The sequence below is a fragment of the Drosophila sulfurigaster genome, chromosome 3 (genome assembly GCF_023558435.1).
Source record: "Drosophila sulfurigaster albostrigata strain 15112-1811.04 chromosome 3, ASM2355843v2, whole genome shotgun sequence".
NCBI lineage: Eukaryota > Metazoa > Arthropoda > Insecta > Diptera > Drosophilidae > Drosophila > Drosophila sulfurigaster.
In genome coordinates this window covers 49,040,360-49,058,118 of record NC_084883.1, presented here as the reverse complement: position 1 = coordinate 49,058,118, position 17,759 = coordinate 49,040,360, and the positions used below count along the sequence as shown (strand labels likewise).

General features: G+C 40.0%; 4 protein-coding genes across 4 annotated transcripts; 1 reads left to right on the top strand and 3 right to left on the bottom strand.

The window, feature by feature from the left end:
- Positions 1–34: 34 nt before the first annotated feature.
- Positions 35–6,968, top strand: LOC133840932 (transient receptor potential channel pyrexia). The gene is made up of 8 exons (XM_062273128.1): positions 35–541; positions 659–902; positions 1,005–1,260; positions 1,759–2,048; positions 2,854–3,198; positions 4,097–4,677; positions 5,688–5,841; positions 5,904–6,968. The coding sequence occupies exons 1-8, from the start codon at positions 515–517 to the stop codon at positions 6,917–6,919; spliced, it is 2,913 nt and encodes a 970-aa protein (XP_062129112.1). The 5' UTR covers positions 35–514; the 3' UTR covers positions 6,920–6,968.
- Positions 6,938–7,457, bottom strand: LOC133840936 (uncharacterized). The gene is made up of 2 exons (XM_062273133.1): positions 7,325–7,457; positions 6,938–7,260 (listed from the first exon to the last, which is right to left on the bottom strand). Exons 1-2 carry the CDS (start codon positions 7,353–7,355, stop codon positions 6,965–6,967), a joined length of 327 nt encoding a protein of 108 aa, XP_062129117.1. The 5' UTR covers positions 7,356–7,457; the 3' UTR covers positions 6,938–6,964.
- A 644-nt stretch (positions 7,458–8,101) lies between these two features.
- Positions 8,102–8,880, bottom strand: LOC133840935 (uncharacterized). Its single transcript, XM_062273132.1, has 3 exons — positions 8,750–8,880; positions 8,417–8,680; positions 8,102–8,357 (listed from the first exon to the last, which is right to left on the bottom strand). Exons 1-3 carry the CDS (start codon positions 8,769–8,771, stop codon positions 8,308–8,310), a joined length of 336 nt encoding a protein of 111 aa, XP_062129116.1. The 5' UTR covers positions 8,772–8,880; the 3' UTR covers positions 8,102–8,307.
- Positions 8,881–13,314: 4,434 nt separating this feature from the next.
- LOC133843786 (DIS3-like exonuclease 2) lies at positions 13,315–17,520 on the bottom strand. Its single transcript, XM_062277477.1, has 4 exons — positions 16,094–17,520; positions 14,597–16,028; positions 14,406–14,525; positions 13,315–14,339 (listed from the first exon to the last, which is right to left on the bottom strand). The coding sequence occupies exons 1-4, from the start codon at positions 17,373–17,375 to the stop codon at positions 13,682–13,684; spliced, it is 3,492 nt and encodes a 1,163-aa protein (XP_062133461.1). The 5' UTR covers positions 17,376–17,520; the 3' UTR covers positions 13,315–13,681.
- Between the last annotated feature and the right edge of the window lie 239 nt (positions 17,521–17,759).

Below are 17,759 nucleotides of genomic sequence, written 5' to 3'. Positions count from 1 at the left end.
GCCAACACTCAGTACATTTTAGCACCTCGTCGGGTGCGGAACGCGATTAACGGTAGAAACGGTTAAGAGCAAACGAAAAAAGTGTGGGCGACGCAGCAGACGGGGGAAGGTGTAATAATTTGCACGTACAACACGCGAGAGGCGGTTTGGAAAACAATTCAATATTTTGGAGATTTGGAAATAAACAAAAATCTCAACGCAGCCACAGGCAGTAGCTATTGAGAAGTGCTACAATTTCCGAAAACGCAAAGAATAATATTGTGGCAACCATTTGGTCGGCAAAAGGGAGTGAGAGGATTGGAGTGGGAGGCGGCGACTGATCAACATCTGTCGATGACGACAGGCTGATCAAAAGATTGATTGCAGGCCCAATTAATACATATGTACAATCAGAAAGTGTGCCGCAAAAGAAAAGCGTTCATGCAAATTCTGTAGTTTTTGTAGGCCAGCCACAAACTGTAAACACATCAACAATACCAAACGAAAGAATAACAACAACAACATCAAGTGGAGAATGGAGAATGTGCGCTTTTCCATCATCGTAAGTGATGCGTCGATCTCCACTCTTCCCCCACTTCGATAATTATCGATTGGTTTGTTTGTTTTTTTGCGGGTAATTATAATTGGGCTGCGTCGTGCTTGTTGTTTGTTTTGGCAGGAAAACGATTTGAAATGGAACTCGGAGAGCGAAGGGGCGGCCGACATGGACCTGCTGTTTGATAAGCGCAGCATCTCCAGCGAGGCCAACAGCGATGCCGTATTTAGCAATGAAGCGCACGAGATATTCGCCAGGCAACAACAAAACCAGGTGCTGTGGCAGCCGCAAGAGATTGACGAGTCGCTCTCGCTGCTGCCCAATGGCGTCCCCATACTGGAAATGGTTAAATCGGCCTGCTTCATGGGTAAGTCAATCAAAATATGTATGTATGTACATATGTACATTCCTTAGCATCAAATCAGTTTCACTTTTTCCTTTCTCTTCCATTTCATTCCCTTCTTCACAGAATTGCTGATTGAGCCGAGCGATTGCAACTTGGCGCTAATTTGCAGCGCCCTCTATGGTTCGGTGGAAAACGTCATATATCTGCTCACACACTACAATGCGGATCCAAATGCTGCCGACAATCGAGGACGCACTCCGCTGCACTTTGCCTGCTGTCGCGCCAATGCGCCCATTGCCAAGGTGCTGCTCGATCGTGGCTCCGATCCGAATCGCTGGGATGCCAAGAAGGAAGTGACGCCACTGCACTGCGCTGCAAGGTAAAGTGCGAAAATTAGTTAGTACTTTTTATACCCTGTAGTCATACGGTAGTGGGGTAGTGTATGTTAGTAATAATATTTACAACAAGTGCAAAGAGAGATAGAAGACGCGTTGAAAGAATGTACATTGGCAATGGTCAGTTTCTATGTGTTAAAAACGTGGCATCTTTGAAGATATCTGGGAAATCTTCATCATGAAATCATGTGTCTAATATCAATTAGTAGTTCACGCTGAGAAGTAAAAATACTTAAGGTACTTATTTTAATGTATTGTGAGGTATTTATGCGTTTTTAGCCGCAGCTAGGTATAAATTTTAGAAACATTTGTAGTTTAATGGGAAATTTTTAAAATTCTTTGTGGATTATCATTCATGAAGATATCGAAATGTTATCTTAATCATGTGTCTGTCTCACAGAGCAATGTAGGATGTAATCTTTAACGGATATCTCGAAATCGAGTCGTTGTCTGCAGCTTTCTCATTTCTCTCTTTCTCACAGTTCGAAGAGCGTGGAATGCATTCTGTTGCTGCTGCGTCGCAAGGCGAACATCAACATTGGCATTGAGCGGCGATCTGCTTTGCATTATGCCATCGATGGCAATGCCGTCGACTGCGTGGAAATTCTTTTGAAGTACGGCGCCGATCCGAATACCCCACAAGTGTACACGGAGACGCCACTGCACACCGCCTCTGCATCGGGATTCACCAAGTGCGTCGAGCTGCTGCTGAATCACAACGCTGATGTGCGATCCCAATTCGGGGAAGGCAAAGTGACGGCGCTACATTTGGGTAAGTCCAACAAGTGGCTGCCACAAGTAAAATCAGCGACAGTTTATGTTTTTATAATTCTAAAATGTCAGTTCTAAAAAAATTTGAAACAATACATTTTTTTTTTAAAATTAAAAGTAAATCGTAATTTTTGAATTCTTAAAAATTTCTAAATTTATTATTCATAATATTAACCTTTTTATTTTATTTTTTTTTAATCCAACGGAAAGTTAATAATATAAACCTATTATTAAATATTGTACTATAAGAATTTAAAGTTAAAGTTAAATTCAATTGAACTACAGAAGATAAATGAAAAAAAACATATACAAAAACATTTTTTATTTTGATGATGATGAAGAAGGCTCCTGATTATAGTACTTTAATTTAAGCTAAGAATGATTTTGGAATTATTTTTATATTTTGAGATAATTGCAAAAATAAACAAACTCGCAGGCAAGTCTAAAAATCAACGAATTTATATATTTTGTCGTAAAATAGAGCAAGTTTCTAAAAATCAATCTTAGCTCAAAATATAGTGTTAATCCAAAGCTACAAGAATAACCCTTACTTTTTTTTTTAAAGAAATTCCGACAGAGAATTACCCATATATAATCTATGCAGTCGTAAATTCAGAGATCTTCGCTTTTATTATTTTATTCAACAAATATAAATTAATTCCTCAAAAAAGAAGAGAGTGTGAAAATTGTTTGTAATCTTTATATATTTTTTAGAGTCCAATTTTTGTCACATGTTTAATTAACTCTTATTTACAGCCCCAGACTAAAACTGACACTGATTCATTTCTTTTTCTTATTCATTGTAGCGGCTGAAAATGATTATGCCGAGTGTGTGAGATTGCTTTTGGAGCACCGTGCGGATGTCAACTGCCGGAATGCGAGCCAACAGACGCCACTGCATCTCGCCTGTCTCTCGCAGTCGATTGGCACCGTGGAAATTCTGCTGAAATACGGCGCCAATGTGAATGCCGTCTACCGTGATGGACGCACCGCTCTCCACGCTGCCATCGTGAAGCAATCACGTTGTCTCGACTGCTGCAATGCGCTGCTTAAGGCAGGTGCCGATGTCAACAAGGCGGATGATTACGGATACACGCCACTGCACATAGCTGCACTTAACGAATTCAGCAGCTGTGTTTACACCTTTATAGGTGAGTCTTTTATGAAGACTGCTTGCATGATATCTTAGAGTCAATTAAAAACTCATGCGACAGCCAAGAAAAGTAAAGACTATATAAGAAGATTCATACCCCGCTTGGTGGCCTCAACTGTAACTGAGAAATTGACAGCTAAGTGACACAGCGTTAAGACTGAGTTGGTTAAAGCGTAGAAGGAGAACTATTTGAGCATGACTATGATAAAAAGGCCACTAAGCTAATTTTTGTAGTAAGTGTGGCATTTAAGCGAGATAATTATAGAGCTAAGAAAGGTTTGGTACTAAATAGAGTACGGTTGCTATTTTAGATAAATATATACAATATATAAAACAAAACTAACTTTATTTAGTACCTAAAAGAAATGTGTATTGTTTGTTGTTTATGAGTAGGGTAAACAAATGAGGCAATTAAACGAGATGAGGCTACTGTCATTTAAGCGAGATAATTATAGAGCTATGAAATGTTTGGAAATAAATGGAGTATGTTTATTATTCGAGATAAATATTCATAAAAACCCAACTAATTTAGGTACTAAACATTGTGTAGCTGTTATCTATAAGTAACATAAAGAAAAGTATCAGTTAAATGAAATGAGGCTACTGGCATTTAAGCGAGATAATTATAGAGCTAAGAAATGTTTGGAAATAAATGGAGTATGATTCTTATTTGAGGTAAATAATCATAAAAACTCAACAAATTTAGGTGCTAAACATACTGTGGCTGTTAGCTATAAGTAATGTAAAGAAACGTGGCAGTTAAGCGAGATAAGTCATCTGTATGTCTGTTGTCAGATATTGTACGAGTTAGAGACACACAAATTAGGGAAAACTCTTGTACGCTAATCTATGTTTATGGACAATCTGGTCTAATACTATTCTCCTTCCTTTCCCAGAGCACGGCGCTGATATCACGGCTCGCACAGACGGACACACTTCAGCTCTAACGTTCATAGTGCGTCGCTGTCCGGAAGTTATACCGAAGCTCATGCAAAAGTTGGACAACTCAATCAAGGCGAACGATCATGAAATTGGCGACGTTGATTGTCAGATTAAACTAGACTTTCGCCTGCTGGTGCCCAGCTCGTCCATGGACAAAGGCGAAACAGAGCTGATGCTGACACTCATTGAAGTTGGCCAGAAACGGATTCTGATGCATCCGCTGTGCGAGACATTTCTGTTCCTCAAGTGGCGACGCATACGCAAATTCTTTCTTTTGAGTTTGGCCTATCACACTTGCTTCGTGCTTCTCTTCACTTTCTATGTAATCGGTGTCTATACGCGCAGTTGCAAGGAGAGCGAACAATCGTGTCAAGCACCTGGCTACGTCTCCAGTGTGGGCTACTTTGTCATAGTGCTCAATCTGCTGCTGCTCGGGAAAGAAGTCTTCCAAATGGCGCACGGACTGCATGGCTATGCCAAGTACTGGGAGAACTGGCTGCAGTGGACCATTGTCTTTGGGGTCATGTTGTGTGTGGTAAGTTATTAGACATGATAGAAACAAAGTTGAGAAGTATTTTAACCTTGTACTAAGAGGAATCATATGTAACAGGGAGAAGAAGGATTTATACCCTTCGTAAAAGAATTAAAAAAACTTTATTAGAATATTAAAAGAGCTTTAAAAGATTGAAATAGCTTCGGTAAAATATTGAGCGAGGTTCAGAAGATACAAAGGACTTAATTCAACAATTGAAAGTGCTGCAAAAAAAATAATTGAAAATATTCGAGAGAAGGTCCGTTGACATCACATCGTTGGAAGATTGCAACAGCTTAGAATATTCAAAAGAATATTCAAATTTTGTATTCGTCAGAAGTTCGAAACAAGTTTATTAGAAGATTGAAATTACTTTCAAAACCTGCTGAAAACACAACCTTTAAAACTATAATACCGTCAACAGACGAAACAATTTATCCATGTTTATCCATCCGTCTGTCGGCTATATATAAGAATTCTTAGATCTTAAATTATAGATTGCTTTCACGAATCCTGTTATCTTTGCAAGCAATTCAAGTTTGTTTTAAGATTTAGCCTATTCAACAGCAAACCAGATAAAAACCACAATTTTGGTATAACAAACTTACAACAATATTATTTATGAATTCTAAAAGTTTAAACACGATCGGCTTGTAACTTGATAGTTGTTGCTAAAGAAACAGATCTGCTTTAACAGTACTAAATTTAACAGCTCTGTTAAGACGCACTCAACGTTTCTGTCAAGCGTTAATGTTAATGTTCTGTTAAGAACAGTTTAACATGTTCTTAGGATCCTGTTAAGCAAACAACCCTAATATAAGACTGTAATGTTATTGCGACTTTTCTGTTAACAAGAATTTATAATGTTCTAAAGGTGTTCGCAATAAAAAATTTACATTTGTTTTGGATTCACTAAAAATGATTATACAACTATCTCACACACTTTAGCTGCAGATTTCTACTTATTAACGTTTTATAAAAGAATTGTCTAACAAGTTTTCAATGCTTTACAGACGCCGGAGATACTGTGGACAGGTGATCTGCTGACAGTGCCCAAATGGCAGCATCATGTGGCTGCCGTTGTCATTCTGCTCGTCTGGCTGGAGCTGATGATGCTCGTGGGTCGTTTTCCCATCTTTGGTGTCTACGTGCAAATGTTTACCAAGGGTAAGTCATCAAAGTTATAGCTGGATAATAAAGAAACTCATTTAATTTCTTCTCCCTAATAGTTGCTGTCAACTTTGCCAAATTCCTGCTCGCCTACATCTGTCTGCTGATTGCCTTTGGTTTGAGCTTCGCTGTGCTGTTCAATGATTATCCGGCCTTTGAGAATATTACGTGGTGTTTCCTCAAGTCCTTCACCATGATGTCGGGTGAACTGGAGTTTGAGGATATCTTTTATGGCGACTATGCGGTCAAATATCCCGTTACTGCACACATCATATTTCTCTCCTTTGTGCTGTTGGTGACGGTGATTTTAACCAATCTGATGTTGGGTCTGGCTGTCAGCGACATTCAAGGACTTCAAGTTTCGGCCACGTTGGATCGTCTAGTGCGTCAGGCGGAGTTGGTGTCACGTCTCGAAAGTTTCTTCTTCTCGAGGTTGCTGCGAAATGCGCCGCTCGTGCATTACTGTAAGAGAAAAGCTTTGTTGCGCACTTCGCGTGACAAATTGCAGTTCACGGTGCGTCCCAATGATCCTCGGGATCGTTCTCAGCTGCCCGAGGACATTAAGCTGAATATATATAAACTGGTGGCCGAGCGACGAGATCGCAATATGAGCATCCGACGACGACAGTTTGAGACAAACTATCACATGTTTAGTCGCAGTTTGCAGCGACAAAAGGATAACTCCGAATCCGCGCAGATGCAACAACAGCAGCAACAGTTGCTGGGACAGCAGACGCCACAAGATGCCAAGTATGCCACACAGACGCAATTCTTTCAAATGAACGAGTTGCTGCGTCCACGCTCGGCTACGAATGTGCCACAACAGCTGCGACAGGAGCAGGAAACAATTGTGAAGCTGAAGAATCAGGCCAACGATTGGCGTGCCGAGGTGCAAACGCTCAAGGAGCAATTGACACAGTTGAGCACAAAGTTCGATCGATTTGCCGAGAATGCAATGCGCAAGCTCAACTACAGCGCCGACGAATTGTGCCGCATGAAGCAGCAACAACAGCAGACAACGCCCTCGTCAACAGCGGAGACACTGCGTCATCATCAGCGGCATCATCATCGTTAAGAAATACTATACTCTGTATAACTGATTAAAATATTTGTATTTATTTTAAGACGGCACATTGGTCAACCACTTGTCATTGCTCTGATTCCAGATGAGCGTGCCCTCTTGTGGCGGCGGCTCATGGGGATTGATCTTCGTCCAGGTCTGCGTCTCGGCGTTGTAGGTGAAGCTCTTGGTATCCCCTGGCGGCGGCGGTGGCGTCAAATCAATCAGAGGTGGCCTTGTGATGGGCACAATCCTTGGCTTCCCTCCGGGCTGCACACTAATGTACTCCACCTGTGACTTGGGATTGGAGTAGTCAACGGGCTGTGCCAATGCCAGCGATAGCAGCAGCAGCACAGCTAAACATACACAGCTTAGAGTTTTCCAATGCCATTTCATTATGCGCAAATTCGCAGAGCTTACCGCATATGTGAACTAATCCCGGTTTCAACATCTCTTTCGATCTCTCTTGGTCCCTCTCTCGATGTGTAGCTCAGCTTACAGCGTGGCAAACGGTTTGAAGTGCCAACTGCGACTGGAATTGCGTCGACAACATTAGATAAGACAAAGCTTGAAAATCTCGGCGAATTAATGTGTATGTTTTCATACCCGGTAGACAAAGCAAAGAGAAGGGTGTGATCAGTTTGTAAAAAAGTGTGTAATAAGTGACAAAAGTTAGCTCTTAATGATCTGTCTGTTTATATTATAGACTCATCAACAGCTGTGTCGATCTGTCTCTTTAAACACTCAACACTTCGATTTCAAGTTGGGGATTTTTATCTTTGTTTCTAAAGAAAAGTAGTTAAATTTGCTGAATTGAGTTAAAGCTTCAACTCACATTAAATACATTCTAAACTGAAAGTTTCCTGGAAATTTCATTATGATTAGTTAATAAACTAAGCCAAGCTGGGAATTTTACCTTTGCTTCTAAAGAAAAGCAATCAAATTGGCTTAATTGAGTACATTTCAAACAGAAAGTTTCCTACAAATTTTACAATGTTGCGTTAATAATCTTGTACGTAATAAACTAAGTTTAAATGATTCTATTATAAACATTAGGCTTGGTTTAAAACCTTTAGTTCTCAACTGAAATTTCAGCTTAGAAATGTTGTATATAGTTACTAAATTTCAGCTTTAAAATGCCGTAAAAAGTTACCACGTATTTCTTAGTCAAATACAGACTGTTCTTAAGTCACTTCATAAATTTAAATTCAGTTTTATTAGCTTATTTTATACTATGCCTATATCAATTTATACAGTTCAAGTTAGCATGATTCCAGAATCAAGCAAATCCTCTCTCTCTCTCTTAGTTGTTTATTCAGAACTGCTGAGGTCATGCGGTGAGGTGAACATTGAGCTGATAATCAGCTTGAGAGTAGTCTATGAAATGAGAGAGAAATCCCTCTCTAACCGGTGGGAGGAGGAGTGCAGATACCCAAGTGTAGACGACGAATATCTGAGGATTACAAAGTAGTTACATTAATCTGCTTCCTTTACTTAATGAATCGAACTTACTTAGACCACATCGTACAGCACAATCGAAGCGTCCACCGTTGTAATAGTTGACATTGTCGCTGCCACAAATGGGATTGTATTCGCTGGTCGCTGGACAGGATTGGATGCAGGCCTGGATTTGTGGCGAGGCAGTCGGTGCTGGCGTTGTTGTCGTAGATCCCGTTTCAATGGGTCTACCTCGGACAAAAGTGCTGGCCAAGTTCTGATCCCAACCGGGGAATTGTGGAGCAGCTCCGACTGCTGCGATCAGCAAGATCAGCATTGCTATAAAAGCAGCTTCAGTTAGCGAATAATTTCGATAAGTTATCTATTTGTTTGCTTTTAATAACTTACCAAACATGTTGAAGCTTTTCATTATATTTTTTTTGGTTTTTGTGGTGTGCGGTACGAACTTGTTGTCCGATCGACTCTGAGATTGAAACGCGTCTGAGACCGTCAAACGTCCCGTCACGCGTTTATAACACGAAGGTCAGCTCAAAAATCTTTTGGGTATTGATTTGTTTTATTCTGCGTTGTATATAACAGCGTCATACGCAGTTCTCTCTCTAGTATCTCTCTCACTTCTCGGGGAATGCCCCAAGTTTACCAGAGGGCAGAAATGAGTTGCCAAGTAGAACTACGAGTATAAATATGAATATAGGAGTTCATTGTGAGTCATCCACGTGTGGAGTTAATGTGGGAAATGTGCTAAATGCAGCAGATCATGAGAACTGAGATACTAAATTATAATTACAGAGGAAGTTAACTTCCAGAACGCGTGTGTTCAAGATCGCTTAAGACATTCTACTAGTCTAAAAATTTGAATCATACCAACGTTTAGAGAACTAGTTACTATTTGTCTTATTCGTCATATCATTTATTTAGTTTGGAGCGTAATATCTATAAGAAATGGCAGTAGTCTACCATTTTTCAGAGTTATACAAATCCGACTAAACTCTAAAATGTAGCACTTAAACCGGTTGCGCTGCATTCAGAGCAAACCAACTTTATTATTGACATTTTATAGAAGCACTAAGGATATGGAAATTGATGAGGAGGCTGAGGCTGAGGAGGCTGTTGTGAATGACAATAATCTATAGATTAAACAGGGAAACAGGTTACGATTCCACTTTTATAAGCGCATAAAAACTAAAAGCCTTTTCGTTATCTTTTAAGGCAACTTGCATTTCAACCAAGTAAAATTTAAAAATAAAAAATATAAAAAGCTATTATATTTATGTACTTCGAAGCATATATACTATTTGGTTAAAATAAGTAAAAAGTATGCACAGGGCATTTTAATTTCGATGAAACCCTAAAAAGAACATGTAAGAAAACTACAGTTGAGATTGCTTGACTGTGAGATACCCGTTATCCATTTTGAATAAAACAATACCACTAACCATACAATACATAGATGCTTCGCCCAGTACAATTTTTTGTATCATCAAAAACAGTATTATTGCAACCCCAGTCGGGCCGTGCGCTGCGATTCGAACACCGAGCCTCTTCGGCTCATTCGAAAATTCGAAGCTCTAACGCAGCGCGCAGCGTTGAGTTCAGTCGCAGATCAAATGCGGAGCGATGAGCACGGGCGCATTTCGTTGCGCTCTGCTTTCGTTTCTATGTATGCGTGTATGTATCTACATGCTCGCTTATATCAGTATGTGTATGCATGTGAAGTTTTGCAACGTGCAGTTGCCTCGCAAACGAGCAGCTAGCGCACGTCAATTTTGTTTTGCCGCGACGAAAGTCTCGCAGAAGAGAACAACAACAATTGCTTGCGTTCTATATCTTTGCAGTTGAATGGCACTTGCACAAGGACCGCGTTGGCTTTGCTGGTGGTGTGCAAGCTCAACATGTTGTGGGTCAGGGTTCAACTCCCGATCGAGAACATATGCATGTTTTGTTTTTTTTTAATTCGATTTAACTTTTTTCATTCACTTTCAAGTTTACTCACAGAAGTAAAATCTAATAGCGCATTGATTTTTGATGATTTACAAATTCCTTTTTGCAAACACTTTTTAAAACTCTATTTAAAAAAGTTTTAACTTTAAAATTTTGTTTTTTACATTTTAAGATAACAATAACATTTCAAAAAATTAGAGAAAATATAAATAATACAATTATTATTATTATTATAAAGTTCAATCTTTTTTTTAAAAGATAAATTCAATTTTGGAATTTAGTTTTAATTTTAATTTTCGCTAAAAAAAATTTTCTAATAAATTAAAATTAAAACTGGTAAAAAATTTAAATATATATATTAAAAACATATATAATTAATATTTTATTGTAATTATGTTTTTAATATTTTTCTGTAATTGTATTATGTTGTATAAATTGTATTATTATTGAAATGTTATTGTTATCTTAAAATGTAAAAAACAAAATTTTAAAGTTCAAACTTTTTTAAATAGAGTTTTGAAAAGAGTTTGCAAAAAGGAATTTGTAAAGCATCAAAAATCAATGCGTTATTAAATTTTACTTCTAACTTAAAAGGAAATGAAAAAAGTAAAATCGCATTAAAAAAAAAAAAAATATGCATATGTTCTCGATCGGGAGTTGAACCCTGACCCACAACATGTTGAGCTTGCACACCACCAGCAAAGCCAACGCGGTCCTTGTGCAAGTGCCATTCAACTGCAAAGATATAGAACGCAAGCAATTGTTGTTGTTCTCTTCTGCGAGACTTTCGTCGCGGCAAAACAAAATTGACGTGCGCTAGCTGCTCGTTTGCGAGGCAACTGCACGTTGCAAAACTTCACATGCATACACATACTGATATAAGCGAGCATGTAGATACATACACGCATACATAGAAACGAAAGCAGAGCGCAACGAAATGCGCCCGTGCTCATCGCTCCGCATTTGATCTGCGACTGAACTCAACGCTGCGCGCTGCGTTAGAGCTTCGAATTTTCGAATGAGCCGAAGAGGCTCGGTGTTCGAATCGCAGCGCACGGCCCGACTGGGGTCAGTGTTGCCAGTTTAGCAATTTAGTTGCTAGATCTAGCAACTTTTCAAAATATTTGCAACTTTTTTTTTGAAAATGCTATTAGCTACAAATCTAGCAACTTTTTATTTTTTGTTAGCTATTTTAGCAATTTAGCAATTTTTCATTTATACTTTACTTAAAACCCTTTTATTTTGTATTCTCTTTTTGCCATTCACTGCAAAAATTGCGATTAATAGTTCACAATGAAATCGGAACTTGTATTTAACTCAACGGTTCGATTATAAGAGCTACTTGAACCAAAAGCCTTTTAGTGATTTAGCAAATTTTGCGCTCAAAATCTTTTCCCTACCTTGGTCGAACGCTGAAGTTGAGCGTATATTCTCACAAATGAATATAGCAAAACATAAATTACGTAACTGTATGAGCATTATATTATAATAATATATAACATTATATTATAATATATAATGATTATAACATTAAATGCGATATTGCATGTAAGGTTAGTTTGAGTTTAAACAATTGAAAATACGAGCCGATATAGCGACAGGTTGCTAGTCTCGCTAGGAGACTCATACCAGCTAAACCGTTGAGGCAATTGAAGCGTCAAGGTTTCGCCAAATCGATAACCCAATCGTAAACTTCACATAATCTCCTTAAACTAATATGAGGTTTGGTTCAAAAAAATACATTTTTAGCTGTGTTGTTATAGTACTATTTTCTTCCTGCTGTACTGGTTCGATACTTAATAAAGAAGCTAATTATATAAGAAAAAAAAAAAAATTAAATAAAAATAATTAAAAAAAAATAATTAAAAAAAAATATTTATATATGTATTGGACTACATAGGCATAACAAATGTTGCCATAATTATGTACTTCCCTACGAGTACTTAGTAAAGTAGTACACGGATAGTAAGGAAGCAGAAGAATTGGACGAAATTCGAAGTATTTTGTAATGTTAACAAAAGAAGATATGAAATCCTGTTTATTTAAATTTTTTAATTTTTAATTTCAATATTTTATTCTCAAATTATTTAAAAATGTACATACTATTTGAAAAAGAACATTTAAAAGATTTAGCAATTTTTGTTGGCAATTTTTTTATAATTTTTAGCAATTTTTAGCAACTTTTTTTCTTAAATCTAGCAACTTTTACTCCAGAGAATCTGGCAACACTGACTGGGGTTGCAATAATACTGTTTTTGATGATACAAAAAATTGTACTGGGCGAAGCATCTATGTATTGTATGGTTAGTGACAATACTCTTCAAATATACCACAAAAATTTTAAAATATACCGAGGGTCATACTTGGTATATCTTAGAAATACTACATTCGAAGTAGATCAAAATATACCAGATTGGCATGCAGAAGGATTTCTTACAACTTCTAAAATTTTTATCAGATGCAATAAAATTCTCAGGAATTATAAATGCTACTTAAATAGAAACAAAAACCTTGGATACAAGAGTTTTCCTTGGAAATAAAACATTTTCTTTCGCCTTACAGCTTAAACACTAAACTTTTTTTTTATTATTAATTTTCAGTTTTTTTGGTTTCATAAGTTGCAATTTCAATAATATTGTACTCGATTTAACTTAATATATAATTTTGAGGTGTGTGTTACACAATTTGGTGAATGAACATAAAATACGGTAATTGAATTGAAGGAGTATAAAGCAAACATTCAATCTATATATAGATATATATAAATATATAGGGATATAGTACATATGTACAAATGATGTTTCGATAATACGTTAATAAACCCCCGGATGCAATCTCAATAAACTAATTTACAGAGCTTCGTAACTGGTAGAAATTGAAGTTTTTGTTCTGCGATGCATATGCGAACAGAAAATTGTTATGATTGAATGGATATATATATAATATATATATATACTTATGATATTGTATTAAAACTGCACTGCACAAAGATATTGTCATAGAATTATTCGTTTGACGATTACAATTTGTCGTTTACTATTTTTTTTCGTTTGCATTTTTTCTTTTTGAGGTATTTTGTCTTTTTACGAGCTTGGGGGGCAAGTTTAGGGAGCATCACAGAATTCAAAATTTATGGGGGCCTAAAATTCAAAATGGCATTAAATCGGATCAGCTATCAAAAAGTAATAATTTGGACAAGAAAGCAAGAAATGAAAAGAACATACGAAATTTGGGTTGAAACGTCCGCTTCGGCATTTTGTCAGCGAGGGAAAATAGAATGATTTATATATACTAAATGAATATATATGTGTATGATCTATTTGCCGATATTGAGAGGTTTGTTGTTCATTTGTTGTTGTTGTTTTTCTTGAGAGGAGTTTAAGAACTATTCTTGCGCAAAGCAAAGATGCGTTGCTGTTGTTGCTGCTGCTGTTGCTGATGGCGACGCTGCTGTTGCTCCTGATTATGTTGTTGCTGCTGCTGCTGAGCATGCTTCACAAGTTGATTCTTGGCAGTTTTATGGTTGTAATTGTTACGTTGCGGCTGCAATTGTCGCTTACTATTATTATTGCTATTACTAGCACCTGGATGCTCCATGCTTGGTCCCTTCTGACGCTGATCGGCAGTCAGCAGAAAACCCGTCAGTTTGCCATCCCAGATGATCAGACGAATGGGCACAACGGAGAGCAATTGGAGCTTGTAGGGCGGCTGTTTCATGTTGTGCTCGGCGACCAGAATGTGATTGGGCGCATTGTGCATATCGATGAGCACACGTTGCATCTTATAGTTAATACTAATCACATGTCCCGACTCCAAGGTAACCACATTCATCATGTGCTGGAAGATCTCAATGACAACGGCACGCATGTAGATCGCTTGGCGATTGCTCACATAGCGCTTAAAGAACAGATTGCTGGAATCATCGCCAGCTTGTTTCGCATTGAATTTGCGTTCGTTGGCGATTTTCGTGAGCTTCGCCAGCTCATCGCAAGAGCGTCCAGGTGCGGGGCAGTAATTGAGAGCAGCGGCCAGAAGACTGCAAAGAAAAGTCACTTTTAATAATGATTGATTTATATATACATAGTTATTATTTTATCCTTACCGATGCACCAAGATATCGGGATAACGTCGAATGGGGCTGGTGAAGTGCGTATAGATGGGAATGGCCAGCGCATAATGCCACAGATCACTCGGCAGTGTTTTGCCCTCGCTGCAAAAGTAGCTGAGAATGCAAAAAAGAGAAACTTTCATTACAAGCTGACCTCAAAGTGTGTTAGATTTATGATAGCTTACTTGGCACGTGCCATGGGCTTCATGAGCAGCTGGCTAAGGCAGGCGGACATGGCCACTGGATCGGCTGCCTCGCGGCACAAACGCAACATGCTCTCGTGCAGCGCTTTGGACGAACCATAATCCAAGTCCAAGCCCTGGGCGAGAAGTTTTTCGCGCAGCGACTTCAACGATTTGGTCAATGGAGGCGGATGATTGCGCAGCACAGAGATGTTGGGATAGGCATCGTGTATGAATCGAGCCACCGCTTGGTTGGCCAACAGCATGTACTCCTCAATCATGTGATTCGCTTCGCGCAGCTTCTCCACCTCAAAGCCAATCGGTTCACCGCTCTGCGGATCGAGTGTGAAACGCACCTTGGCATTGTTGATAGTGAGTGCTCCGTTCTCAAATCGCTGCGAACGCATATTCCTCGCAATGCCATTCAACCAGGCCACACGCTGCACCACATCGTTGACACTGAAGCCGTTAAGTATGTTGGGAAAGTCATCGGCGGTGAAATTCTCCTGCGGATTATCGATAATCTTCTGGGCATGTTCGTAGGCAAATTGCGTGCACGAATTGATCACAGAGCGTGTGAAACGTGGCTGCGCCAACTGTTTGCCATTGCCATCCATGCGCCAGAACACTGAGAATGAGAATTTGTCCTCGCCCGGCAGCAGCGAGCAGCGGAAGCACAAAGGTTTCGGCAGCATGTGAATGACCTCGTTGGCCAGATAAATCGATGTGGAACGCTCCTTGACAATGTTGTCCAGCTCGCTGTTCTCCTGCAGATAATGCGCCACATCCGAGATGTGCACTCCCACCTCAAACTCGTTCTCCGCCAGCTGTTCGATGGACATGGCATCGTCCAGATCACGCGCTGTCAACGGATCAATGGTAAACACGCATCGCTTGCGCATATCCAAGCGATTCAACAGATCATCCGAGCCAAGAGGAGCCGCTGGCTGGGCATACATCTCATTGAAGCGCTCCTCAAAGGGCACAATGTCGCGCAGATTGTTGTGAAAGAGTATGGCCTTCAGTTCATCATCCAGATTGCCCACACGACCCACGGGCTGCACCAGCTCAGCAATGCAATGGCCATTGCAATCGGTTTCCAAGACATGCGCCACATAAAGCAGGCCACAAATCTCATCGGGTTGCTTGTTGGCCATGTGACTGGCGCAACTAGCTTGGGAGATGTACAGCATAGGCATGCGTAGATCAAAGGGACGAAACTTGTAAAAGAGCTGCGGCTCCTCTTCGGTGTTCTCATTCTCGCACAGTTTGTTGGGATTGGTGAACGAAATGTTGCCCACAATTTGACGCAGTTCCGTTTGACGCACGATTCCAATAACAAAGGCCTTGGGACAATTGTCCGATGAGATGACCACCACATTCTCATCATCTGTATCCTGTGATTCCGTCTCCTCCGACGGCTCCTCATCATCAGCTGCAAAGTACAACGCAAATTAAAAGTGAATTCCCTGCTATGAAAGTGGTGCTCTTTAAACTTACCCAGCGACAACGAAGCCTTGCCACCTGTGATGTTGTCAAGTGCTGCATCATTTGGGCGCGTCACCGTTGCTCCTGGATTCATGACAAAGGCACGCACCGTGTCGCCATCGAAGGCATAACGACGTGCCACCGGCAACAACACAATGCCATCGCGATCGAGCGTCTCGCGATCCGTGGACATCGAGATGAATGCCTGACGATTGTTCTTGCGATTCACGCGTATCTCATCCTCCACAATCCGGCCATAGCCAGCGGTCACCAAGCGTTGTGCATGCGCCTCGAGATCACCAAAGTCTCCCTTGAAGATCAGCTCTGGCGGCAGGTGTGCATCACTGCCCGCATATTGTTGCACAATGCGATTGATATAGCCACGCATGGCATCCAGCTCCGTTTTCATGGAACGTGGCGGCTGCTTCTCGTTGCGCTGCTTCTTGCGATATCGCGTCCGTTTCTGGCGAGGCGATGGAGCAGCTCCATTTTCAGTGCCACTCGATTGCTGTGGTTGTGACAAAGCGCTGCTGTTGCTCGTGGTGCTGGACACTTCAGACTCGTGACGCGAACGCTGTCCTCCCTGTTGGCGATTTCCCAAGTGTGGCCATGGCATCAGAGAGAGCACCACATTGTTCTTGATCAGCAAATCGGCGTAATATTCCACATCCGGATGCCATTTACTTAGCTCTAGCACCAGCTCCTTGAGCGACGACACCTGCTGTGTCAGCGTATCCACCTGTTCGCTCAGCTCCTCGCGCGTTTTTTGTTTACGCTTGGCTTTCTTTTGCTGCTGTTGTTGTTGTTGTTGTAGCTGCTGATGTTGTGGTTGCTGTTGTGGCTGCTGTTGTTGGATCTGCTGTGCGTTCGCGTTGCGATGGGAAGGCGGCACATATTTGGAGTTCTGGAAGTGATTTGCAGGCAAGCACACTTGCAGCGGCACTGGAACAGCTTGAATATTGTTCTGCCGTTGATGTTGTTGTTGTATAGGAGCAGCTTGTAGCGCCACCTGTGGCTTGGCAGCGATAAAGGTTCGCATAAATTGCTGCGCCTGTCGCTCGATCAGCGGAAAGTCGACAGCTTGTTGTTGTTGACTGCTCATCTCCTGATGTGTCCGCTGCAACCGCGTCGCCAGACGTTGCGTGTGCTGGCGCAATAGTTCAATGGACGCTATCGCATCGGGATAATCGCCTGCATTGTTATTGCTATTATTGCAAGTGTTGTTATTGTTGCCTTGTTTATGTTGCATTGTTGCAGCACTTTCTAAACTCCCCATGCTCGATGTTTCGGACATGTTTCATAAAAAAACAGAACAAAAACAGTTACTTGTTGGCTTTACTTACAAAACGTTCTTTATGACAAAAAAAATGTTTTAATCTTCGCAGCGTATTTCACATACTTGTGACAACAAACACTCTCAATTGATTACGAGGTAGCGGCAAATTCGAATATCACCAAAATTTTTTTCTCTCTTGCTTATTTTTTCTGTTTCACTGCGCATAACGTCAACTATGTTTTACACCTATTAGTTATGTGAAAGAAATTGTACTTTTAATTTTATATATGCTAACAGCTGCAAATGTTTATTCATTTTATTATTTTTAGTTGTAAATTACAATAATTTTTATTAAGTTGTGACGTCATACTGCTCTCATAAGCTTTCAACTCGCTGAATCAT

Coding starts and splice junctions, on each gene's coding strand:
- LOC133840932 (XM_062273128.1), top strand. CDS start 515: ATGGAGAATGTGCGCTTTTCCATCATC. Junction 1,261..1,758: donor CCACTGCACTGCGCTGCAAG/GTAAAGTGCGAA, acceptor TCTTTCTCACAG/TTCGAAGAGCGTGGAATGCA. Junction 4,678..5,687: donor TTGGGGTCATGTTGTGTGTG/GTAAGTTATTAG, acceptor AATGCTTTACAG/ACGCCGGAGATACTGTGGAC.
- LOC133840936 (XM_062273133.1), bottom strand. CDS start 7,355: ATGTTGAAACCGGGATTAGTTCACATATGCG. Junction 7,261..7,324: donor GGGATTAGTTCACATATGCG/GTAAGCTCTGCG, acceptor GTGTATGTTTAG/CTGTGCTGCTGCTGCTATCG.
- LOC133840935 (XM_062273132.1), bottom strand. CDS start 8,771: ATGAAAAGCTTCAACATGTTTG. Junction 8,681..8,749: donor GAAAAGCTTCAACATGTTTG/GTAAGTTATTAA, acceptor CTGCTTTTATAG/CAATGCTGATCTTGCTGATC. Junction 8,358..8,416: donor TGCTGTACGATGTGGTCTAA/GTAAGTTCGATT, acceptor TGTAATCCTCAG/ATATTCGTCGTCTACACTTG.
- LOC133843786 (XM_062277477.1), bottom strand. CDS start 17,375: ATGTCCGAAACATCGAGCATGGGGAGTTTAGAAAGTGCTGCAACAATG. Junction 16,029..16,093: donor CAAGGCTTCGTTGTCGCTGG/GTAAGTTTAAAG, acceptor TGTACTTTGCAG/CTGATGATGAGGAGCCGTCG. Junction 14,340..14,405: donor CCCGATATCTTGGTGCATCG/GTAAGGATAAAA, acceptor TTTTCTTTGCAG/TCTTCTGGCCGCTGCTCTCA.